This window comes from Miniopterus natalensis, chromosome 4 (genome assembly GCF_054644295.1).
Source record: "Miniopterus natalensis isolate mMinNat1 chromosome 4, mMinNat1.hap1, whole genome shotgun sequence".
NCBI lineage: Eukaryota > Metazoa > Chordata > Mammalia > Chiroptera > Miniopteridae > Miniopterus > Miniopterus natalensis.
In genome coordinates this window covers 21,035,586-21,061,614 of record NC_142084.1, presented here as the reverse complement: position 1 = coordinate 21,061,614, position 26,029 = coordinate 21,035,586, and the positions used below count along the sequence as shown (strand labels likewise).

The following is a 26,029-nucleotide window of genomic DNA, read 5'->3' as shown; positions in this document are numbered from 1 at the left end:
TCTTTACTACTTTTCCCATGGTACTACTGATGTTTCTAAGCAGGGAGGAAGCTTTTATTTTCATTTGAAATGAAGCTGAAAGTGAAATAGAACAGCCAAATTACTAAAACCAAATGTGATGTTAAGAAATGACCTTGTTGGTTTAGCTCACTGACGGTTACTTCAGTCATACTCCTCAGTACTCCTCTGCCTCAAGTTACGTTACTGATGAAAGGACTGTGGTAACCGATTTGGACAACAGCTAGAGAAAACACTAATTTCAATATTTAAATTATTCTTGTTGGAACTGGAGCAATCTCTTCTCAATGGAATTGGTTAAATATACTATAAAATCTTGGTTTATAACCAACAGAGAAATCTTCAGCTTGAGAGTCTTTAAAGCTACATATTTGGCACTTATCTTTCATCTTATTTTACTAATTAGGGGAATCTCAGATGGGAAAAAAAACCCTCAATGTCTTAGGAAATTAAAATGTTTTAAAAAGCTAACCAAAATCTTATTACTAAGTCTGTCAGTGAGGCTTATGGACACTATCACATGGCAAGCATTACGTCTAAAAGTAAAAGCCTTTATGCTGTAATTTAACAGCTGGCTGAGAGCGACTAAGAAAAATGAAATAAGAGCATTATTTTCTTTCCATAAAATATAATATGACAAAGAATGAAATAGAGCTATAGGACAGGCACAAAATCCCCACATTTCAGTGACAACTGAAGCAGAACAGGCTTTTTTTCCACATTTCACAGGCCCCTGCAATGAAATGCATAAGACCCTACTTGTCACTTGCCCTGGGAAGTGTAATTAAGTATAAAGAGACTGGGGAGTACCTCTAAATGTGGGGAGGCTGGTGCCTGTCACTGTGTTTGGTGACAAGGTACAGATTACCAAACCAGGCACCAATAAGATTGGAGCTCTTGAGAATTAAACAACTGGAATGGAGATACAGGGGCCTAGCAAACCAAAACTCAACCTGTGTTGTACCAGAAGATGTGTTTTTCTTTAAAAGGCCAATCCCATAGGGACTAGGACACGGACCCTATTGGTAATGGTAGTGTTACTAAAATACGCAGCAGGATTCAGAGAGACATGTGGCATAAGGTACAACCAAGCACAACTTGCCTCCTGGTAAATGCAAAAGTCTCCAGGGACTGAGTATTTATTCTAAATATTCTGAAGCAATCTCTTTTCTGAATAACCACCTCATGTGTATGATATAAATATTCAGTTTCAGAGCATACTAGCTAGATAAGACACATTAAAATGAAACATTTGTCCAACGAAGATGCCAAACATAAGGGTCTGTTTTATTGCATGACGTTTGCATAAGAAAAAATATTATTGAAACCTGTAAGGCATCATGCAATCATCAATAAGCTAATTATCAACTGTACACTTAAGATAGGTGGACATATAATCTGAAATTTAAAAACTAGTTCCAAAAGTACATAAAAAATTTAACATGATGAGCTTTTAGTTATGGTTTATATCTGTAGTTTCATACTGTTAAAAAGTGCTTCAAATGTACTGCTGAAAAGTCACTTTATAAATGGCACTGGGGGTCATGTCAGATTATAAACTGTAAAAACTAATTATCTTTATGGAATTAGAAAGCTAACATTGTGATATTCAAACTTACTTGAATCAGTTTTCAATTGTCACTCAAATTAAGTTGATATAATATTAATAATCTAAAAAATATCTGTTTTCTAACCAACAAAAGTCTATTGAATTCAAGTTATGCAAGTTCAGCAATCAAATCTCTGAGTAGGCCTGAATGGCGAGACCTGGACCCGAGGCAGGCTGGTGTTAATCGATGTACTGTGCCATCCAGCGGAAGCCTTCTCCATACCCTTGCCTTTTGAGCACACTGCACATAAATACTTCTAAGGGCCGAGCATTCAGTTCCTTCAGAGACACACTGCCCTAGGAGAGAAGACAAACATTATGTTGGATGACCCCTGTGTGAAATAAAAGCCCCACTCCCCAGCAGAATTGCAGCTTATATATCTTAGAACAAAGGTGACTGGATAAATCCGTGGTGGCAGCTGCATCCTCTAAACACACAGGAAGCCTCCTTCTCTCTACTTGAGGACCAAGCAGGAAAGGGGTAGGCTTGTGAGGCACAAGAATGAAATAATCTTTGAGAAAAAATTCATTATCCAAACTGGCTTCAAAATAAGCTTCACAAATATTAAGGATGAATATTCTCTGAGTAGGTTTATGACTAAAGGCGTTTCCTAAAATTAATATGGAACGGAGTTATTAAAAAGAAGACACAGAAACAGACTAAAGTCTACCTTGTATAACATAAGAGTTTCCTTCCACAGGCTGAAGTATTTCTATAATTAGAAATATATGTAAATCAAGAAAGTTTTGTTTGTAAACTCTGGAATTTTTATTTATTTTTTCATTTGAAGATCTAATTGGCTTTATTAAGCAGTCTAAGAATCTAGCAGCATCCAATCTAGCAACTAGAAGAGTGCTCCCAACTCTGGAATTTTTCAGTACTAAGGTCCCCCTCCTAAACAAATCCTAGTAGAAATGAATGCAAAAATAATGCATCTTAAAGTTTATTTATTGTATGTTCAGAAAACCCCAAAACACTCCTATGCCCAGTTTATATTTTATTTTTATCTCTGGTGAACTCAGGGCCTAAACACTAAACTGGGGGCCTAAATACACTACTAGTATACCTAAACATGCAAGTATATTATTTAGTGGTTAATTCTGAAAATTTATTTTTAAAAAAACTTTGAAAGCTCACATTTAGTTTCCCATAAGTATGAGCTTTGACATTTTTGTTATCACCAAGAAAAGGTAACATTCAGTGGTAGAAAGAAAACAAGTGAGGACATTAAAAAAAAAAAAAAGTATAAATGACAGGTATTTTTATTTAAGTATAGGTAGCATACAATATTATATTAGTTATATTAGTTTCAGGTGTACAATATAGTGATTCAAGATTTTTATACCTTAAAATGTGGTCACCCCACTAATTCTAGTAACCATCTGTCACCATGCAAACTTACCACAGCATTACTGACTATATTCCCCTTCACTTTCCCCCCCATCCCTCTACCCCCCACCCCTCTGGCAACCATCCCTTTGGTGTCTGTTTCTATAAGTCTGTTTTTGCTTTGTTTTGTTTTAGACCCCATATGTAAGTGAAACCATCCAGTATTTGTCTGTCTCTGACTTATTTCACTTAGCATAATGTCCTCTAGGATCATCCATGTTGTTGCAAATCGCAAAATTCCTTTGTTAGCATCACCCCCCCCATCTACTCATCTATTGCTGGTCACCCACATGGCTTCCGTATCTTGGCTATTATAAACAATGCTGCACTGAACACAGGGGTGCATGTTTCTTTTCGAATTAGTGTTTTCAGTTTCTTCAGATAAATACCCAGAGGTGGAATCACTGGGTCATATTGTAGTTCTATTTTTTGAGGAACCTCTATACTGTTTTCAACAGTGGATGTACCAATTTACAGTCCAACCAACAGGGCCCAATGGTTCCCTTTTCGCCACATCCTTGCCATTTGTTATTTGTTAACTTTTTGATAACAGCCATACTGACTGGTGTGCGGTATGGTTTTGATTTGCATTTCCCTGATGATTAGTGATGTTGAGTAAATGCTAGTTTTAAGGGGAGAAAAAAAAAAGATAACAGGCTTGTGTAGCTGGACAATAGTAATATAAAAAGACAGTTCGTTGTACACATGAAACTAATACAATGTTATGTGTCAATTATACTTTAACTAAAAAAAAAGAAAAGAAGCCAGACTGTACCAATTAGACTAATAACATGATTACTGTTAGTAGTGTTGAAATAAACTATTTCAGAAGATAAAAATACACTGTTGAATGAAATGTTCACATTTGCCAGACAGTTTTTCTTTTTACCTTCCCTGTTGTCTGACCGTACAAACCAAACACCTCTCGCAACCTCTCCTCGCTAACAGCCTCAGGCCTGTCGATCTTGTTCCCAAGAATCAGTACGGGCACGTTGGCAATAGTCTCATCCGCCATCAGTGACTGAAAGAAAGCAAACAAAATGAAGCACATGGTGTCAATATGAAACCTCCTGAAGGGCTTATTTTGACAAGATACCAAATGGGTATCCAGGACTCATTCTCTACCACAACATGTCAGTTTTGCAAACTTTCTTTGGCAAACTTTTCCTCAGTTTAAAGTGAGCTCAATGAACCCTTCAGCTGAATTCTTCTGTCTCCCTAAGGCTCCTTCTGTAGTAGATGCTCACACTGCTCGCTCTGTCAATCAGTGAGGTACGGGGACCAGAGCCAATGCCTTGAAAATGGGCAGACTGGTTTCATTTCTAGTTCTGCTGCTTCTGAGTTGTGAGATCTTGGACAAATAGGTCTCCCTGAAGTTCAAAGAGAATGGAGTAGTAGCACTTACATTATGGAGCTGATTTGAGAATTAAATGAGGTAACATGCATAGTGTGTAGCATAAGGTAGGAACTCAGGAATTCCCTGACCCTGTTTCATGACCACAGAACCTAACTGGACTTTTTCACATGAATAACTATTTGCCTGTTCTGGGCAGAGGCATGGGCAGGCCAACCTTCAACATGGACCTGTTCTCTCAGTGGCCCCAGATCTAGCACTGGCCTTGCTTGCTGCTCTTGAACCCCTTTAAGCAGCATCTGATCTAAGGGAAATAGCTACATGAGGTCCTGCTCATTCCTGGGAGTGGTGACAAAGATAGTATGTTATATCATGTCCAGGTTCTGGCCAACTCTTTAAGAAACTGGCATCCTAGGATCACCGAGGACTCAAGACCAAGCCACTCCAGGAATGTAGCAGACATGGCATATACTACAAGGGCACACTGCACAGAGTGAGCCCAAGTCTTCAGGAAGGAAGTCTGTGTTAGTACTTCCTCAATAGCTACTCTCTCTGCATTCAAAGTAATCACTGAGCTCCACAAACTGCCAGGAGTTATATCAGAGACAGCAGAAAAGCTGTACTCTGATACCTAGATCTCCAACCTATTTCCTTAGGCTTACTAGTAATTCAACTATGTTTAGTTTTCATTATTTAACTTACATCAAGTTCTTCTTTTGATTCTAACAGCCTGTCATGGTCTGCACAATCCACCAGAAATACAATGCCATTGATAGCAGGAAGGTAGTTTTTCCACACTCTTCGAGCTAACAAAAACAATCAGGAGTTAGATTTTATTTGCTGGTCAAACCTAGCAGATGGTTTGATGAGATTCCAATAAGATATCAAGTGTAATTATCCCTTAACTGCTGCTACCTCACTATATATTCAAGTTACTCTTTCACCCAGTGCTGTTAAATCTTTCCAGAAGAAATTTCAGGCTTTCCTTGATTGTGGGAAATTCAATACTTTACTCTGCCCCAATTTGCCCCTGTTAGAAGTAGAATTCATCTGTTACCAATGGACAATAATGCTTGTTAAAAGCTCATTGGTGAACTGCTACTATTTTCATATGCAGTATTCATTTTTTGACATTTCTAGTTTACCAGTTTTGTTTGGTTGGTTTTGGTTTTTTGCCAGTGATAAATCTGGAATCAGTGGCAGGAGGAAATTAGTACCAGGTACAAACTTAAGTTAAAATAATAAAAGCAAACTGTTCTACTCATAACAAAAATAAACTAAAGTCTATAAAATCATTAGGGTTAATTTTTTTTCCATGACATTCTTTTCTAGAGAAAAGAGTATTTGGAATACCTCAGAGGAAAATACCTTCAGTTTTATGACATATCTTAAAAACAATATAGAAATGAAGTCTCAGAGGAGCTCCATTAGGTTCTAATTCCCTCCAATCATTATATTCCAGAAATTACTTTGTATGTATTTCAAACAATTATAGGTCTCAAATGTGCTTTCACTAGCCACAACCACTTAAAATCTTTTCAACTATCTGTCATATGAGGTTTTTAGGATGCCCATCAACTCTGTACTACTCTCCACTTATGAATTACTATGTGCTGCGTACTACCAAGTCCTTCTGGGGCGATAAAAAAAAAATGAACAGGATTTTAGTCCCAGAAAATTTAGGAGAGGAGATAAGACAGTCTTTCCAAACTTCCAGACATGTACACAAATGCCCTAAGTGTTATGGAAGTATAGTTGAGAGCACTCCCAGCTGGAAGCAGCTCCTTGGAAAAGGTGGCAGCACTCACCCTGGGCCCTAAAGGTGTGTCATTCATGTGCAGATGGGGATGATGTGAGCAAAAGCACAAAGGTGGGAGAACACCAGAGGGTTTGGTTGGTTGGAATGAAGAGAACGGGAGCCCTGCTGTGCGTGGCTCAGCAGTTGAGCGTGGACCTAGGATGCAGGAAATAGTGGTTCGATTCCCGGTCAGAGCACATGCCCGGGTTGCGGGCTCGACCCCCAGTCCGGGGCATGCAGGAGGCAGCGGATCAGTGACGGCTCTCTCATCATTCATGTTTCAACTCTCTCTCTCTCTCCCTCTCCCTTCCTTTCTCTGAAATCAATAAAAACAAACAAACAAAAAAAAGAACGGGAAGGGGAAGAATAAGAAATAAAGACTTGAAAAGTAAACTGGAATCAGACCATAGAAATCCCAAATGCCAGGTCAACAAGTTTGCCTTTGCTCAGCCCTGCAAGGCATGGCTCAGCGGCTGAGCATCAACCTAGGATCCAGGAGATCGAGGTTCGATTCCCAGTCAGGGCACATACCTGGGTTGCAGGCTTGATGCCCAGTTGGGGGCGTGCAGGAGGCAGCCAATCAATTGATGTTTCTATCTCTCTCTCTCTCCCTCTCCCTTCCTCTCTCTGAAATCAATAAAGATATATTAAAAAAACTAAACAAAAAAAAAACCAAAAAAAAGTTTGCCTTTAATTTGTACGTAATGAGTTAGCCACTTAAGGTTTTTCATAGAGAGCAGTAACATATTCATAACATGATTATGACAATAGTGAGAGGTGGATTAGGGCAGAGAGAGTGGAGGTTCAACTTTACCCATTTGCTTTACCACCAAAAGCAATTCAAACTTAAATTGACCAGGAGTATCATGAAAATCACCCTTTGCTTTTAAAGCATTTACCTGGGGGTAAATATTCCTAAATTTTAAGTCTACTCTGGCCTTCCTTGAGCAGAATGAGATTTCATGCACTGGAACATAATGGTCACTTTTTTATTAAGTTAAAATAAAGCTACTATAAGAGTAACAGAATCTTACCTTGAACGTGTCCTCCCAGATCAAAAGTTGTAAAGGTCATGCCAGCAATGGTTAGTTCTTCTGAAGCTAAATAGTAATAAAAAATATTTTTACAACATGAAAATCAGAATTCCATTCATGGTATATATTGCTACTTAATTTTGGTTTACTTTAACTGCAAAAAAGGTCAAATCAAACATTTAGAAACTGATAAAAATTCTTTATTGTAATTAGATATATTCCAATTCACACTAACAATATAACACAAGAAACAGTAATACTCAATTCTAGTATTTACTACCCACCACAGATCCATGACTTACGTATTTGTCTCTCTCTACTCCTCCTGCTGAAAATGCTCATCTATTCAGGCAATTATTTTTTGAGAATTCAAATGACTCTTGAATTCACAAAAAATAATAATTAGGGAAATTATTATTTCCCTGACTGGGAATCGAACCCACAGCCTTTTGGGGCTCCAATCAACTGAGCCACACCAGCTGGGGCTCTAGTAACTTTTTGATTAGTTGGTGGATTTTGTTATATTCTTTTGAAGAAAGTGAACTTTATTCTGGCAGGCAGTTAAAGTGATTGCAGATCAGTTTTTAAGCTTTGTTAGGGAAGATCTAAAATAGCCTTTACTTTGAGGCCACTGTAACCCATCTGATCCTTTTGAAGTTTCTATCATATGCCCTGTGTATTCAACCAGATCTCTCCATTCTGACTGATGGGAACGTGAATGATTTCCGGTGCCACGTAAGCACTTGGAATTATTTAACTAATGGCTCTGCTACAGTCCCTCCTCCAGAAACTATTCTTTGACTGGCCATGTGGAGTTTCACACTATGCACACACAGATTGGTATTCAGCCACAAAAATGTCTAGAGTTCTTTCTCTGTAGAGCTCCTTCCTCTCTAGTATTCTTGCCCAGCAAATTCTAGTCACCTCCACCTCTCCAAATTCTGGTCTCTGACTCTTCAATGCAGCAAGTCTACTGGGCTATATTTGGGTTTTCTCTCCCTGGACCATGGCCTGAAAATGATCTCTTGTGATATAGCTTGAATAAAGAAGGCTTTGTTTTCTTTCCTCAGGAATCATAGTATATGTGATAGCTATTGCTCAATATCTGAAAAACAGCTGTATTATATATTTTTGTCCAGTTTTCTAGTTGTTTACAGTGGGAAGAGAAGATCATTCCAGATTCTGTTACTCCCTTGTGGCCAAAAGCAGAAGTCCCCTACAATTACAACAAAAGGTTCAGTGTAATTGTTTACTATTCAGTATAACTGCTAAGGCCCAGAATAGTTTATTTTGTTAAAAATTCTGTATGTGTCCTGGCTGGTGTTGCTCAGTGGTTGAGTGTTGACCCAGGAACCAAGAGGTCACTGGTTCGATTCCTGGTCAGGGCACATGCCCGGGTTGTGGGTTTGGAGGTGTGCAAGAGATAGCCAATCAATGATGTTTCTCTATTAGCGATGTTTCTCTCTATCCCTCTCCTTTCCCCATCTCTAAGGTTATACTCCATGCTTTATTAAAGAAGTCTCAGTTTGATTAATTAAGACACGAAACACTGTTAACATCCCAGGAAGTTTCTTCTAGCCCCTTCAGTCAATCCCCACCTCCACTCCTAGAAACAACTACTGATCTGAATTCTGTCACCACAGGTTAGTTTTGCCTGTTCTGGAATTTCATATAAATAGTATCATAAGGTGTGTAATTTTTTGTGACCAGCTTCTTCCATGCAGTATAATGTGCATCAGTATGTATCAGTAGTTTATTCCTCTTTGTTGTTGAGAATTCCATTGTTTACCCATTCTTTTTCTAAAATTTTTATTTATTTACTTTTAGAAAGAGAAGAGGGAGAGAGAGAAACATCGATTTATCATTCCACTTATGTATGCATTCATTGGTTGCTTTTTGTATGTGCCCTGACGGGGGATCAAACCCACAACCTTGGCGTATCAGGACAACATTCTTGCCAACTAAGCTACCTGGCCAGAACTACCCTTTTTTTTTTTTTTTTTGATGAACATCTGAGTTGTTTTCAATTTCTGGTTATAACAAATAAAGCTAGTATAAACATTCTTGTACAATGATTTTGGTGAACATATGTTCTCATTTCTCTTAAATAAATACCTAGTAGTGGAACTGCCAAATCATAGGGTAGAATATATGTTACTTTTTTCACATATGCTTTTGATTAACTGAACAATATAAACTGACTTGGTGACTTCAGCTGCAGGAAGGTTGATATAGCAACTGTCTGTGCCACTGTTTACACTCCTACTACTTAGAACAAGGTCTGACATAAAGTAGTTGCTCAATAAATATTTTTTGGATAAGAGCAACATCAAAAAATTTTAAAATGACTTACACCTAATATAAGACCACTATAGTCTCTTTCAATTCTGCTGTTTTTACAACTTTATAAACTCAATTTCACCATGATAATTTTTTCTTTAACAGTATTGTTCTTATATCAGAATCTTATTTGCCAAGCCCCCACTCTCTTCTAATATAAAAAAAGATTTGTCAATTTTATGAAATCTTCCTTTTCTAACTTCACTAATAGTTTTATAGATAAAATGGTACTTTATTCTGTTCCCTTTCCTTGTATTTTATTTACTGAACTGAATAAACCATATCATATCTACTTTTTGTTGCAGTTCTCAATTTTATACTCACTATTTAAGGCCACACTTATTATTTCATAATCAATCTGTGGATTAACTTGTCTTTAAATTCTGTGTCTACTTGATTTTGCTGTCTTTTCAACAGTAAAAGTGAGGTTCCAGTTATTTATAAGTTAGCTTCTTTTTTTTTTTAAACATATCTTTATTGATTTCAGAGAGAGTAAAGGAGGGGGAGAGAGAGAGATAGAAACATCAATGATGAGAGAGTCATTGATCGGCTGCCTAGCCCACAACCCAGGCATGTGCCCTGACTGGAAATCGAACTCCGATCTCCTGGATCCTAGGTCGATGCTCAACCCTTGAGCCGCGCCCGGCCGGGCTACAAGTTAGCTTCTTTGTAATAACTTTGTCACTTTAACTTTACTTTCTCAAAAGGTACTTATTACATAACCTTATATATAGGATGGTATGTATTAAGTCATTATTAATGTCATTCAGGTAGTCTTTCTTGAAGAAAGCATAGTAAATTATTTTAAAACTTTCCATAAGTGTATCAATACATGACCTGTTTGTTGGAATAATTCTATGTCTTTAATTAGATATTGTTTAGGTTGTTAGGACTAGAATAATAACTGGTCAATAAGTGGAGAGTCACCAGCAAAGCATAAAAGTGTAATCTGAAAAACAAGTACAATCTGTCCATTGAATAATGATCAATATAGCAGTTTTAAAACCTGAAAGAAATTTATGGAAGTAAAGGTTATGGTGACTTACAGAGCCTAAGATCTGGTTGGACAGACCTTAATCATGCCACCACCCAAGATGATCACTTTTTAACTCTTCTAGCTGGAAAAGGGCGTACTAACTGAGAGGAAGATATGAGTATTATTCCAGATCTAAATATACTCCCTGGGAGTTGGGTCACCTATTATTTACTATTTAAGAACAGATCAAATCACCTGATTATAATTTATCCACCCCCCAAAAATCCCAAAACAAAAAACCTTTTGGTTAGCGCCTCTTGGTATCACTTGATAAAGTAATAGCACTGTATGGGGGCATATACTTACTGGGATGTAACGTTGGGACATGTTGTCCAAGTCTGTCATCTTTTAGCATGTGTAGCAATGTTGTTTTTCCTGCATTATCCAATCCAAGAAATACCAATTTACCAGTTTTCTTATATAATCCTGTAGAGAGAGCCATGATTAATCAAAGTGATAGCTGACACAGATTATCCAAATAAAACGACCTTCAGTAAAATATATTAACAGTTTAGTTATTTAGATGTTTTTCCTAATTATTCTGATATTTTTATAACATTTTTATTCTGATATTCTGATATTCTGATATTTTTATTAATTAACCTTATGAACTTTTTTTTTTTTAATATATCTTTATTGATTTCAGAGAGAGGAAGGGAGGGGAAGAGAGAGAGGGAAATATCAATGATGAGAGAGTCATTGATTGGCTGCCTCCTGCACACCCCTGACTGGGGATCGAGCCCGCAACCAAGGCATGTGCCCTGACCAGGAATCTAAATTCGATCTCCTGGATCACATAGGTTGATGCTCAACCACTTAGCCACGCCTGGCCGGGCAACCTTTTGAACTTTTAAGACTTTATAAACTGGCTTGAATAACTTTGGATTTCTAGCCTATTTTTAGTTTTGAAGAGCTATCTTAAATCTATTAAGATTTGAGAATTCAAATCATTACAAAACTAAACTTCACTCCTATCAATGAATGTGTGTGTTACCTAAACTTATCTGCAATGCCAAAATGGCCATCCCCTTGACAATTTGGGGGTATATATGTGTCTTCTACTAGAGAAACACTCATAAAATTGTTGAAATCATGTATTTATGATGATAAAACAAAAGAAAAATTAAAGAAAATTTAATAGATGAAACTAAATTAAGTATTTTTGACAATAAAAATAACGGTGAGGCCCTGCTGGTGTGGCTAAGTGGTTAGAGCATCAGCCTGTGCACCGAAGGGTTGTGGGTTCGATTCCCAGTCAAGGGCATGTACCTGGGTTGTAGGTTCCATCCCCGGCCCTGGTTGGGACACATATGGCAGGCAACCAATCGATGTTTCTCTCTCCCTCTCTCCACCTCCCTCCCTCCCCTTCCACTCTCTCTAAAAATCAATGGAAAAAACATCCTTGGGTGAGGATTAACAGACAAACAAACAAATTACAGTGAGTCTTTCAGGAAAGCTTAGTTCACTGTCAAATTTCCTTGAGAATAAGGTTAAACTATTCACAGGATTGCATAACACTACGCAGCAACAAAATAGAGCACACAATTTTAGATGTATCAACTGAGCATTGATAAAGTGATAAAGAGATAGAAACAAAGTCTACATTATAGTAGGCTGGCCTTTACTGCAAAAATCCGTATTGAGCTTTATTATTTTTCTTTAAAGACTTTTTGTTAAGAGCAGTTTTAGGTTTACAACAAAATTGACAGAAAGGCAGACATTTCCCATGTACCCCCTGCCTCCACATACATATAACCTCCCCCATTATCAATATCACTCACCAAAATGATACCTTTTTAACCAAGGATAAACCTATATTCACACATCATAGTCACCCAAAGTTTACCTTAGGGTTCACTCTTGGTGTTGTACATTCTGTGTTTGGATAGAGGAATAATGGCTTACTTAGTCGTTACACCTTTATAATATCATTATATAATGCCATTATCCATCATTATAATATCATATAGAGTATTTTCATTGCCCTAAAAATCCTCTGTGCTCTGCCTATTTATCCTACTCTCCCCCACTACCAGACAACCACTGATCTTTTTGTCTCCATATTTTTTGCCTTTTCTAGAATGTCATATAGTTGAAATCTTACAGTAGGTAGCCCTTTCAGATTGGCTTCTTTCACTTAGTAATATGCACTTAAGGGTCCTTCATGTCTTTTCATGGCTTGATAGCGCATTCCTTTTTAGTGCTGAATAGTACTGCATTGCCTAGATGTACCAGTTTATCCATTCACCTAATGAAGGACATCTTGGTTGCCTTCAAGTTTTGGCAACTATAAATGAAGCTGCTATAAACATCTGTGTGTAGGCTTTTGTGTGATCAGAGTTTTCAACTCTTTTGGGTAAATACCAAGAAGCACAATTGCTGGATTGTATGCTAAGAGTATGTTTAGTTTTGTAACTACCAAACTGTCTTCCAAAGTGGCTGTACCGTTTTGCATTCCCACCAACAATGAAAGTTCCCATTGCTCCACATCCTCACCAGCATTTGGTATTATCAATGTCCGGATTTTGGACATTCTAATAGGTATGTAGTGGTACTGAATTTTATTATTCATGTGTTTCACTGTCTAACACTCATGGAATTACATGAGGACAAGGGATACAGTAGCAGCACAAAAAATATTTACTCAATCAACAAATGAACTTTTAAAGACATTAGGCAATTCCAGATTCAGGCCATCCATTTTCTAATAAGTTCATGCCAAAATAACTACTTTTTTATCCATACTTAAGTTTAAGAAGTAAACTGTCTGAAGTCCTAATCTTTTGATCATCTACTGACTAACAATTCTGATCCTTAAGGGCAGATTATCTTCCATATTTACTTCAGCTGGGATAAGACATTTGTCCTTTACAAATTCCAACTAGTAATTTCTTTAAACATTTCTATTTCTTAAAAGGTTTCTACAGCCTGGCCAGTGTGGCTTAGTTGGTTGAGCATTGTCCCATGCACTAAGAGGTCACCTGTTGAATAACCGGTCAGGGCACATGCCCAGGTTGCCAGCTCCATCCCCAGGAGGGGGCATGCAGGAAGCAGTTGATCAATGTTTCTGTCTCTCTCTCCCTCTCTCTCCCTCTCTAACATAAAAAAACACAAAGGTTTCTACATAGATTGTTCCTACCCAATGCAATCAATCTTACCACCTTAACTTATTTTTTTTTCCCCACTGCTTTTCAGAGAGTGGAAGGGGGAGAGACAGAGAGAGAAACATTGATGTGAGAGAGACACATCGATTGGCTGCCTCTTGCACGAGCCCTGACCAGGGCCAGGGATCAAGCCTGCAACTGCGGTACATGCCCTTGGCCGAAATCGAACCCCAGACCCTTCTGTCCACATGTTGACGCTCTAACCACTGAGCCAAACAGGCTAGGGACATCCTAACTTTTAAACAGTAAAAATGTATTGGATAAGATACCAAAATGGAACACCTAGGACATTTGAACTTTACTCTCTAAAGTGGATTGGACTAAATTCTTATTGTGTGGTAGATACTGTTAAGCACCTATAAATATTATTTTATTTAATCCTCTAAATACCTCTTTCAAGTAGGCATTATTATCTTCTTTTTTAGAGAGGGGAAATGAAGGCTTGGAGTTAACTTGCTCAAATGCTGAAATCAGCTCTGAGATTTGAACCCATGTCTGATCCCAAAGCTTTGGTTCATTTCCTTTTCTCTACACTACCTCCTAAAGTTAGTCATATTAACGTTTTGTTCCTGATTGCGATATAATCTATTTTGTCTTTTCAACATAATTCAACATAGATTCATCATTCTATAAATTGAGAAATAGATTCTAACCTATTACAACCCAAAATTCCACTATAATATAGTTTAAAACCTCATTTCTGACCCAATTCTTTGTAAATAAACAAATAATTCAGTCTGATAAAAAGATTTAAGAATTCTCTTGGAGGTAGTAAGAGAGATCTAACATTTGACCAATATAAAATTTTAGTTGACCAATAAGAAATTTTATTTTTAGAAAGAAAAAAAATCCCACACCGTTGGTTTTTAAAAACCTGCAAATATTGAAGTTCAACTAAGAAATAAAAATACAGCCTCACTGGGTACCTCAGCATCATCCTGATACACCAAGGTTGCAGGTTCAATCCCCAGTCAGGGCACATATGAATGCATAATCACCCAATGAAAGCATAAATAACTGTAACAGCAAATTAATATTTCCCTCCCCCCCCCCAAATCAATAAATGTTAAAAAATAAAACTATAGTGACAATATTTGATCTTACATTTTTATCCTTTTAATACACAATAGTTAAAATTTATATATTCTCCTTGCTCTGACCAGTTTGGCTGAGTGGTTGGAGCGTCGGCCCACAGACTAAAGGATCTCGGGTTCGATTCTGGTGAAGGGCACCTACCTCAGTTGCAGGTTTGATTCCCAGCACATGTGGGAGACAATCGGGGTGTCTCTCTCACGCTGACCTCTCCTTCTCCCCTCCCTCCTTCTTTCTCCTCCCCCCTCCCCCTCTCCCTCTTCCACTCTCTCTGAAAAGCAATGGGGAAAAAAATATCCTCAGGTGAGGATTAAAAAAAAAAATTTACATATTTTCCAAACAAAATTTTTTTCCTTGGTTAAGGTTATGTTTGTGGAGAAAGAAACATTTATAAAGAAGATATCATTGCGTTAAGTAGGGTTGTGGCAAATTGGAAACTATGTGGACCACTCTGTAACTAAGTGAAATGCTTCTCTTTCTGTCAGTTTCACAATATGATGATTACATGGAGACTAAACTTAGGGCAAATTTTGAAAATAGGAACCCAGAACAATAATAAGGTTGTATATATCTGAACATAAAACTTAATCAAAAGCTAGTTTCACTAAAAAAAATGTGACAAATCAAGGATGTCATTAAAAGAATGAGAAGCTGCCCTGGCTAGGTAGCTCAGTTGGTTAGTGTGTCATCCACATATGCCAAGGTCGTGGGTTCGATCTCCATTCAGGGCACATACAAGAATTAACCAATGAATGCATAAATAAGTGGAACGACAAATCCATGTTTCTCTCTCTCTTTCTCCCTTCCTCTCTCTCTAAAATAAATAATCCTTCAAAAAAAGAATTAGCTAGGATTTTTTCCTATCTTTAAAATCTAATAAAAGAGGAAGATTACTAGTCAAAATTGCAGGTAAACAAGTTTCATTTAACAGATTATAAAATGCCATTTATGATACAGCAGGCACTTTATGGAACATGTATTTTTTTATAATAACAAAAATAACACATTGGAATCTTGTGAAGACTAAATAAGATGATACATGTAAAGCACTTAGTTAAACTGGCTAATAAATAGTAGCTATTTCTGTTAATACAGGGTGGGGCAAAAGTAGGTTTATAGTTTTGAGGACTGGTAACAGAGTTTATTCTTGTATTTTTATTTTTATTTTTAGGGAGGGGGGGGGAGAGAGAGAGAGACTAATTTGTTGTTCCACTTAGTTATGCATTCATTGGTTGATTCTTATATGTGCCCTGAACGGAGACTGAATTTTGGTGTATCAGATGGCATTCTAACAAACTGAACTACCCAGCCAGGGCTATTATTTATTAATTATTGTATTATTTCCCATATGAACAACTGTAAATTTACTTTTTCCCCACCCTATAATATTCCTATCAACCACTTTAAGAAGTAGGAATTATTATTTTACAGATAAGGAAACTAAGACTAATGTGGAGAAAGTAATTTGCCCAAGATGGCAATTTATAAGAGCTACAATTAGTCATTAAACATGTTTGCAAAATTTCAAAGTCCACATTCCTAACTACTGCGTAATATAAGGAGGTTCTAGACAAATAAGCACTTTTATATAAGTAGGCTTAAATGGGTAACAATAGAGAATAAAGAGCCAACATTACCTAAAAACTGTAGCACACTGCTGAAACCACTGTAAATCCAGTCAAATATGAAGGACATATCCAAATCTTACAGGGTCTGGAAAAAAACGTGTTTTGAATTTAGCAGTCACCATTAAATGCCAATATGCATTAAACACCAACATTAACCAACTCTGAGTAAGTGACCCTGCAACAACCTTACTACAAAGAATTAAACACTCTTATTCAGGCTGGTCTAACCTGACCTATACTGATGCATAAAAAACAAAATGCCATTAAAATACCAAGAAAAGATCATTTTTTGCCCATTAAAGTAACCAACATGAATAAGGAAAAAAAAGTAATCAACATGAAAAAGAACTGTAACAGCCAGAACTAGAAAAGGTGTGGCAAGAGAGACATTGTTAGTGGCAGTATAAATTTCTACAACCTTTCTCAAAACCAGTTTGACCATAACAAACCTGTAGATACCATTTGACCTAAGAATTCTACTTTCAGAAATTGTCCTAGCCCTGGCCAGTGTGGCTCAGTTGGTTGAGTGTTGCCCATGCACCAAGAGGTTGCCGGTTGAATTCCCAGTCCGGGAACATGCCTGGGGTGCAGGTTTGATCCCCAGTAGGGGCCGTGCAGAAGGCAGCCCATCAATGTCTCTCTCTCTCTCCCTTTCTCTCTAAAAAATAAAACGAATAAAAACATATTTTAAAAAAAAGAAATAGTGCTAAATATGGAAAAGCTTTATATATAAAGACGTGCATCAAAGTGTTATATAAGAAAAATTTGGCAATAATGTTCAAATTAAATTAATCACAGTATATATAACCTACGGAGTATTTACCAAAATGATGGAGTGGGGGCAGGAAGACCAGGGAGAAGAGAAAGAAGAAAAGAGAGTAGATGATAAAATAAGTTTCAAAGTCTGATTATACCTAATGGAGTAAAAACCCTTTTTCTATTTCTTTTGGTCTTTTGAAGCAGTTCATACCAGGTGGTAAATTTCGGTGTTTATCTTTTTGCATTTTTCAAATTTTAATCATATTGCTGAATGTTTAAAAAAAAAAAATCTTTTTTCTTTTTTTTCAAACATATCTTTATTGATTTCAGAGAGAGGACAGGAGAGGGAGAGAGAGAGAAACATCAATGATGAGAGAGCCATTGATCAAGCCCACAACCCAGGCATGTGCCCTGACCGGGAATTGAACCCCGATCTCCTGGATCCTAGGTTGACGCTCAACCGCTGAGCCACGCCCGGCCGGGCTAAAAAAAAAATCTTGATCCTCTCAAGCTAGGCCTTCTCAATCAACGAACCTTTCCTTACATCCCCCCCAAAAAAACAAAACTTTAAAGCACGGTAGAAGATGCAGTGTGGTCCTGGCCAACGTGGCTCAGTGTATGGAGTATCAGCCTGTGTACCAGAGGGTCCAAGGTTTGATTCTCCGGGGAGGGCACGTGCCTGGGTTGCAGGTTTGATCTCCACCCCCAGTCTGGGCTCCTGTGGGAGGCACCCAATCAATGTCCCTCTCACATCAATGTTTCTCTCCCCCTCTCTCTTTCTCTCTTTCTCTTTCTCCCTTCCATTCTCTCTGAAAAGCAATGGAAAAATAACCTCAGGTGAGGATTAAAAAAAAAATGTCACCTTGGACTTGCTGCATAGTCAGGGTAACTGTATAATTCCCAGTTTGCTGGGGACAGTCTTAGCAGTTATTTCAGTAATTATTAATAGTGCTTCCTTTCATTCCCAAAAGGGTTCTGACTTAGGTGTGAAATTATGTGGCCACCCCATACATGTGGATGGAGAGCCACTGGAAGTTTGTAAGCTGAAAAATGATTCAATCAAACTCCTAGTCCATTATTCTGGAACTTCTACTATCTACCTTCTAGCCACCTTTCCAAGCTTAATACTTATTACCTCCCTACTTGTAGCTTTCCCTGGGTAAAAGTAAACTACTTGCCATTCACTGCTGGTGACCTGTATTTTACCACCTTAAAACCCCTATCCATTGTCCTTCCCAACATCAGAATGTTCTCCCAACATCTCTGCCTCAAGCACCATCCAAATGCTATGGAAGAAATAAGTCATCATTTGAGAGGGTCTTTAAGGGACAGATAGGGGTGGAAGAACCAATGGAACCCCAGAAGGGTAGAGGATAGAACTAGAAGAGACAGTGGCAAAATTGGAAAGGAAAGAACTTAGCCCCATCATATACAGCTGCAGAAATGTCACAACTGGCTTTGGTGACAAGGAGACAACTGTTGAGAGCATGAGCAGCCTGCAGTGGCGCAGCAGTACAGGAGAGCCTAAGGCCAGTACTTAAAGCACAGTATAACCTATCTCCATGATTCATTAACTGTGTGATCTTGAACGAGTTAACAAGTTTCTTCTGCAAAATCTCTCAGGGTGTTGTAAAGATCAAATGAGATACAATGCACAAAGTATTTAATACCTAGTTTCCATTATTGAGAAGTGAATGGGACAGGTTAATAGGTAGAGGCAGTGAGGAGAGATTCATCTTTCAAAAAGTTTGAAATGATATGAGGGAAATAAGATTTTCTTCTAAAGCAAGGATGAGGCTTGAGTATGCTGATAAACTGAAGGGAAGGAGCTAGTGAGAAGGGAAAGGTTAAAGATGAAAGAGAAAGAGAACAAAGGAGTCAACCAAAAGGGGCAAAGTTTCAAGAGGAGACGGCTGAGAGCACATCTCTTCCTCCAAGATTACAAGGCAGGCGGGCCAGGAATGGATAGTGGAGGTGGCAGGAATCTGACTCCAAAATGAAGAAGGGGTGTAGAGAAATGCTGAGGAGCAGAGTGAGGATTAAAATAGCTATGGTGCAGGAAAAGATCACATTAGGATTGTTAAAAAGAGCCAAGTGTCGGCTGGGATTGAAAAACATTCACAGCAGTACCGATCTGGATTGTTAAAAAGAGCCAAGTGCTCGGCTGGGATTGAAAAACATTCACAGCAGTACCGATCTGCGCTGATTTCCAATCTCCCCTCAACTCCCTACCCTCACTCTCCAGCAATGCTTAACTTTAGAGAACACTGAGTGAAGGAGGATTTGGACTTCCAGAACAGGAACTAAAAAAAGACACAGAATGGGAAATTGAGAGTACTAGTAAGAGAAACTAAAGTGATCTAAGGCCAGTACTTAAAGATCAGAAGTTCAGCTGAGTGGATAAAGGTACAAAGGCAGGTGGAGCATGGGGGATGGGAATCAATGGCAATGTTTTCAAAATATAGAACTGGGAGAGAAGGGGGAAAGCCTTTAGTAGAAAAGCAGGCACAGATGTAGTGAAAGAGTGAGAGAAGTGAAAGTGGGATATAACTGTGCCAGCAAAACAGAGGAGAATGTGGGATTCAAGAATTCGAGAGAGATTCTGGCTAGGTATCTCAGTTGGTTAGAGCATCCTCCCAATACACCAAGATTTTGGGTTCAATCCCCAGTCAGGGCACATAGGTGAATCAACCAATAAATGCATAAATAAGTGGAACAACAAATCTCTCTCTAAAGCCAATAAAAAAAATTTTTTTTTAAGAATTCAAGAGAGGATCAGGTCTAGGTGGTGCAAGCTCCAAGGCCTGACTCTGACATAGCTGAAGAGAACAGAAGGTGAAAGATATGGGAAGCCAAACCACAGGATACACTGTCCACACCAGCAGGCAGTGGAATCACCTAGAAGAATGGAGGGCATTGCTATAGAAACCAAGACCGAATCAAGTGGCAAAGTCCTCACTGAAGATGACTGTTGGTAGGTAGGTGAGAGAGATAAGGAATGATGGAGGGTAGAATGGGGTAAGCATTGAAGGAAAAAGGATTTTTTGCATAAGAATGGTAGCTATGTGCCTGGACAGTGTGGCCCAGCAGTTGAGCATCGATCTAGGATCCAGGATTTTGAGGTTTGATTCCCAGTCAGGGCACATGCCTGGGATGCAGGCTCGATCCCGTCAGGGGTGTGCAGGAGGCAGCCGATCAATTGACAACTCTCTCATCATTGATGTTTCTCTCTCTCTCTCTCTCCCCCTCTCCCTTCCTCTCTCTCTGAAATCAATAAAGATATATTTAAATAAAAATAATAATTGTAGGTTAATCTTAAAAAAAAAAAAGAACAGTACCCATTTGCTGCTGTAAAATTTGTCCCAAGAGAAATAATTTAATAACATATATGGGGAAACTGCTTTAGAAGATAATGAGATATTTCTATAACCTCGTGGTTTCCAAGAACCTTAAAACAAGCTAGGAATCATTAGTCATTTTAAAGTAGAGGTAAAAATGCCCAACTAAGAATAAAAGTTACTTAGTCACAAACAGATACCTGAGCCCTGAGAACAGGTTACACAACACCATGAACACCCTATTAAGACATGTGAAGAGCAAAGGTCAAGAACAAGGAAACATATACACATCAGCAGATTTATTTATTGCATGAACACCAAACAGGAAAGGGCCCTACGCAGATTAGAAAAGTGATCTATTCATGTAACATGAAAACTAGTGCAAATAACTTCTTAGAAAAAAACAACCTTCTTAAAGCCTTGTTCCATTAAACTTATATGGATGATTCTATTTACATGAAATTCCAGAACAGGCAAATCTTTAGAATAAGTAGATTAGTGTTTGTCACACAGGAGAGGAAGGGGAAACCAGGAGTGGCTGCTAATAGGTACTGGGTTTCTTTTTGGGATGACACAATGTTCTGGAATTAGACAATGCTGATGATTGCACAACATTGTGAATATACTAAAACACTTAACTGTATTTATAAGGGTAAATTTTATGGTATATGAATCTCAATAAAGCTATTATAAAAAAATTAAAGTCAAATTTATAAATTTACAAGGTCTTTTAATATTTACAACAAATTTATATAAGTAACTAGGCAGAACCATTTAGGTGTAAACTTTAAGGAAAAAATACACAAACTACAAGACACAAATACTCCAAAAAGTACTGCTTAGAAAAAATAAAAGCTATGATAGTCTAAAGAGGCAAATACGACGTTAGAGTAGGATTATACAATCAATACATTAATGACTTTGGGAAGTAAAGGATGGTAGAGCTATGGTAAAATAGATAGAGTACCTGTCCTAGAATTTTAAAAATATGGATTTAACATGCATCTTTTGAAATACTATTATTTCATTCTGGGAAAATCGATTTATCTGAGCCCCTTTCCTCCTACGTGTAATGGGATTACCACCTGCCTCACAGAGTAGTAAGAATGACTAAATATGATAATGTACCCCAAAACACCTTGAATACTATACAATACAAGATGGTATTAACTCAGACTAAATGAATTCAAATTCAATGCACAAAACTTTAAATGCCAATTTTCAAATTAACTTCAATATTAACAACTTTTAGGCCTGGCCGGGCAGCTCAGTTGGTTAGAACATTGTCCCGATATGCCAAGATTGCAGGTTTGATCCCCGGTCAGGGCATATACAAGAATCAACCAACGAACGCATAAATAAGTGGAACAACAAAAATTGATGTTTCGCTCGCTCTCTCTCAAATCAATTTTTTAAAAATTAAAAAAAATACAACTTTTAATATGAAAAAGTTTTTAATGATATTCTGATTTTACTTTAAATATTAACAACACTGTCATTGACTGTCCACCAGAAAAGGCACTCGACTAGTTTCCTTCAAAGAGGTAAAAAAAGAGTATCACTAGAAGAGATTAATCATAATTTTCTACCTGTGCCAGATGTATGATAAAACATGTACAGGTTGAGGAGGGGAGAGTGAAAGGGGAAGGTCGATGAGGGAAAAGAATAAACAAACAAAAAAGTACAAAATCCTAAGATGAGTATACTGTCTGCAAGCTAAGTTAGGGATTCTATACACCATTCTAACTGAAATACTCGAAACATAAAGGAGGCCAAAACTCTTCTTGACCATGTTTTGCAGAATTTCAGCAAGGCCCTGTGCATTACCAAGGATGGACAGTAACAATGTTCAATGTTTCAAGACAATGCTCCTTTACAAATATCCTCCCCTAAAATTGTTAATTTTCTTTCTATAACTTTTAAAGTTTTGAAGCAGTGATGCACATAAAAAGCTCAAGAAAACATTTTAGGACTGAATACGGAGCAATCACAATAATGGAACGAGACCTTTTGGTACATGTAATCAACAAAAAGCACACACTCAAGTTTCCTCTAGGGAAAAGTGACTCTTGATTGAAAGAAGGTTAAATCTGTGACAAATATAAATAGAACTTTTTTTAAGAGTGAAAAAACTATATTATGAAAAAAGCTGTGAGTCTGAGTACTGACCTTGCCTATTCTGAATTAAGAAAATGAAAACTGACATAAGCAATGACAAATTCAATCCTTAAAATATTTTAATTGAAATTGTTCTAAAAGCTATACACAAGGAAAAGAAACTTTTCAACACTAATTTTTAAATGATTTGCTTAATAATGTTTTGCAAAGAAATAATTTGAATGAGTTTCAGCCAAGTGTACTTAAAAAAGAGGGTGGAGCCTGGCAGGCGTGGGTCAGCGGTTGAGCATCGGCCTATGACACAGGAGATCGAGGTTCAATTTCCTGTCAGGGCACATGTGGGGGGTTGCAGGCTTGATCCCCAGTGGGGGACGTGGGGGAGGCAGCCCATCAATGATCCTCTCATTGATGTTTCTATCTCTCCCTCTCCCTTCCTCTCTCTGAAATCAATAAAACATATATATAAAAAAGGAAGAGGGTGGAGAAATAATGAATCATTACTATAGAATTCTTATCTGTAAGCTCAAATGATGTGGCAATGATTGTTATTTCTGATAGCCCAATTTTTTGTCTCAATTCTTGCTTGAAATGCAAGGAAGGGAAGGTTAAAATGTACCTTATTTAAACTGCTAATCTCCATAATTATTGAAAACACTTCTCTAACATTTCTAAAATTTCACCTTTCTTTTCTGCAAACTCAGAAAATGCCAATGCATTATACAATCTTAACGTTTTTGAAGTTCAAAATATTTTGGTAATGAATGAAAATCCACTAAAACAATATCACACATACAGCTGCTTTGATACACCAGCACCACTAATCACTGACAAATTGTAAATCTTCCTTTATTCCTCATCTGTAAAATAGATATGACACTACTACCTTCCTTAGTGGATTGTTGTGCGCATAGCGCCTTACACATAGTAGTAAATAAGTCTTCCTTTCCTTTTCTTTCATTTGCTTCAATGTGACTTACTCTTAACTGGTACTTAACACTGAACAGAGAACCTTCTCCAGTTTAAGACGTGTGGTAATACAGACCTTGATTTAAGAACATGCAAGTAATATTAGGTTTAATTTTTCTAGCGATTCCTTAACCTCACTTTGCCCCATGTACCAAATACCTTGAACTCCTGACGAGTTTGGTTTTGGCCAACGATATCAGTTTTCAATGCTGTCAAAACAAATTTCTACCTTGTAAAATTTTGGAAAAATTTATAAATGATTCCAGTTTCCCCCAGTAGTGTATCTCTTCCCACTCAAATGGGACTTGGGCTATGGCAAGACGTTAACTACGACTAGCGAAGCTCAGTTTGCCCCGACACTAATTGGGAGACCTGAAAACAACACGCGGCGTCGCAGCCTCTGGAGCTGTCAGATTCCCGCCGCCTTCGCCTTACCGGGTGAGGAAACTGAGGCCGAGGGAAGGAAGGGCTCGCCTGCAGTTTAAAAGTCATCTCGTCCTTTCCTGAAATAACCCACCGCTTGACAGCAGCGGCGTCGGGCCGAGAGGACCATGACAGCGGCCCCGCACGACAGGAGCCGAACCCATCCCGCCTCGCGCCGCCCGCCTCCGGGCGAAAAGCAGGCGCCCCTTCCTCACCCTGCCTCAGGAAGGGACCCCGCGTGGGCCCAAGCCGCAAAAGTGCGCCTTCCTCGGGATCCGCAGCTGCCGCCGCCGGTTCTACCTGGAGGAAAGGCCGTTACTCACCTGCGATTGGAGAGAACGCAATTCCTTAATTTGTGTCGGTCCTACACCCTCCGAAACCCAACGCAAGGCGCGATGGCTGCCGCGGCCCCAGCTCCCCTTGGCTCCTTCCGGACCAACGGGTGCTTCACTCCTGATTGTCCGCAGGACTGAAGCACCACGCGGCTCAGGTTCCGCCTCCCAGGGGTTCCGCCGCCAATCCCCAGGCTGAGCTCGTTCCTAGGCGCCGGGGTTTGCCTTCCCGCAGCCTCGCCTCCCCACACCGGCCCGAAGGGGCTTCGTGGGCCCAGGGGACTAAGCAAGCGGGGAAATACCGGCGCCTAACTTAGGGAAATTACCCGTGACATTATTTTTAAAGAATACACCTGTTTCTTGAATTCACAAGTGATTTACAAAATTGTAGCTAAGTGCCAAATAAGTTCATTGCTAATAGGTTAGCATTACTTTCTTAATGTGTTTCAATGGGAATATGTCGGTGCCTGGAATGGCAGTGTGATGACAGTGCTTCCAAGATTGCTCTTGTAAAAAGGTCCAAATATTTTTTTTAATTATTTTTATTTTTTTTAAATATGTCTTTATTGATTTTCAGAGAGAGGAAGGGAGAGGGAGATAGAGAGAAACATCAATGATGAGTCATTGATCCACTGCCTCCTGCCCGCCCGGTACTGGGGATCAAGCCTGCAGCCCAGGCATGTGCCCTGACCAGGAATCCAGCCCTGATCTCCTGGGTCATAGGTCGATGTTCAACTACTGGGCACAAACCTTTATTTTTATAAAAACTTATTTGAGCCAAACAGAGGACAATTGGAAGCAAGGCCTTAACAGATTGAGAAAAAAAATGCTTCCTAGAATGACAGTTTGCAGTTTCTTTCATGAAAGAGGGAGCATAAAGAAGTTTAAATGAAGATGGGAGAAAGCAAGGTGGGAATTGGATTACAGGATGGTTAACAAGATTATGTGCTCCTTTGAGCTGGTTTTGCCTCCCTGGGGTATGAAAAAGAGGATTACTCTGGCATTCCACAAGTGTGTTAACTTAGGTGCACAGGAACAATAGACAGGGCTTGCTTAAGGCAAAGATAAACCTTTTACTAAAGAAGTTACATGCCTAGGGGCATGACTACCCACTCTGACCTTCCCAGTTAGAAATTTACGATCAGATCACCCTGTGAGGTTACTTTCAGTAGAACTCATTTTTCATCCACACTTTCAAGCCGAGGATTCTAGGTGATGGGGACAGAAGGAGGAGCTGTTTGGGGATTGAAGCACATATTATCCAATAGATTCCTAATGAAGCCTATAACTGGCTCTGCTGGATCTCCTCTTTCTGCTCCAGCCTCAGGAAATGCCTCACTCTATGCGCCCTCAGTTCCTACTTGATATTCATCCTGCCTGAAAGGTTTCCCCAGACTTCTCTCCACCTAGCTAACTCCAGAACACTTTTTAAAAATATATATATATCTTTTATTGATCTCAGAGAGGAAGGAAGAGGGAGAGAGAGAGAGAGAGATAGAAACATCAGTGATGAGAGTCACTGATTAGCTGCCTTCTGTATGCCTCCTACTGGGGATCGAGCCCACAACCAGGGCATGTGCCCTGACCGGGGAATAGAACAGTGATCTAGATCCTAGGCCAAGGCTCAACC

The 26,029-nt window shown here is 38.6% G+C and overlaps 1 protein-coding gene across 1 annotated transcript; it reads right to left on the bottom strand.

Moving 5' to 3' along the window:
* Nucleotides 1–265: 265 nt before the first annotated feature.
* On the bottom strand, nt 266–24,496 carry SAR1B (secretion associated Ras related GTPase 1B). The gene is made up of 7 exons (XM_016197547.2): nt 24,391–24,496; nt 16,473–16,548; nt 10,886–11,005; nt 7,204–7,269; nt 5,074–5,177; nt 3,907–4,038; nt 266–1,924 (listed from the first exon to the last, which is right to left on the bottom strand). Exons 2-7 carry the CDS (start codon nt 16,528–16,530, stop codon nt 1,808–1,810), a joined length of 597 nt encoding a protein of 198 aa, XP_016053033.1. The 5' UTR covers nt 16,531–16,548; nt 24,391–24,496; the 3' UTR covers nt 266–1,807.
* Between the last annotated feature and the right edge of the window lie 1,533 nt (nt 24,497–26,029).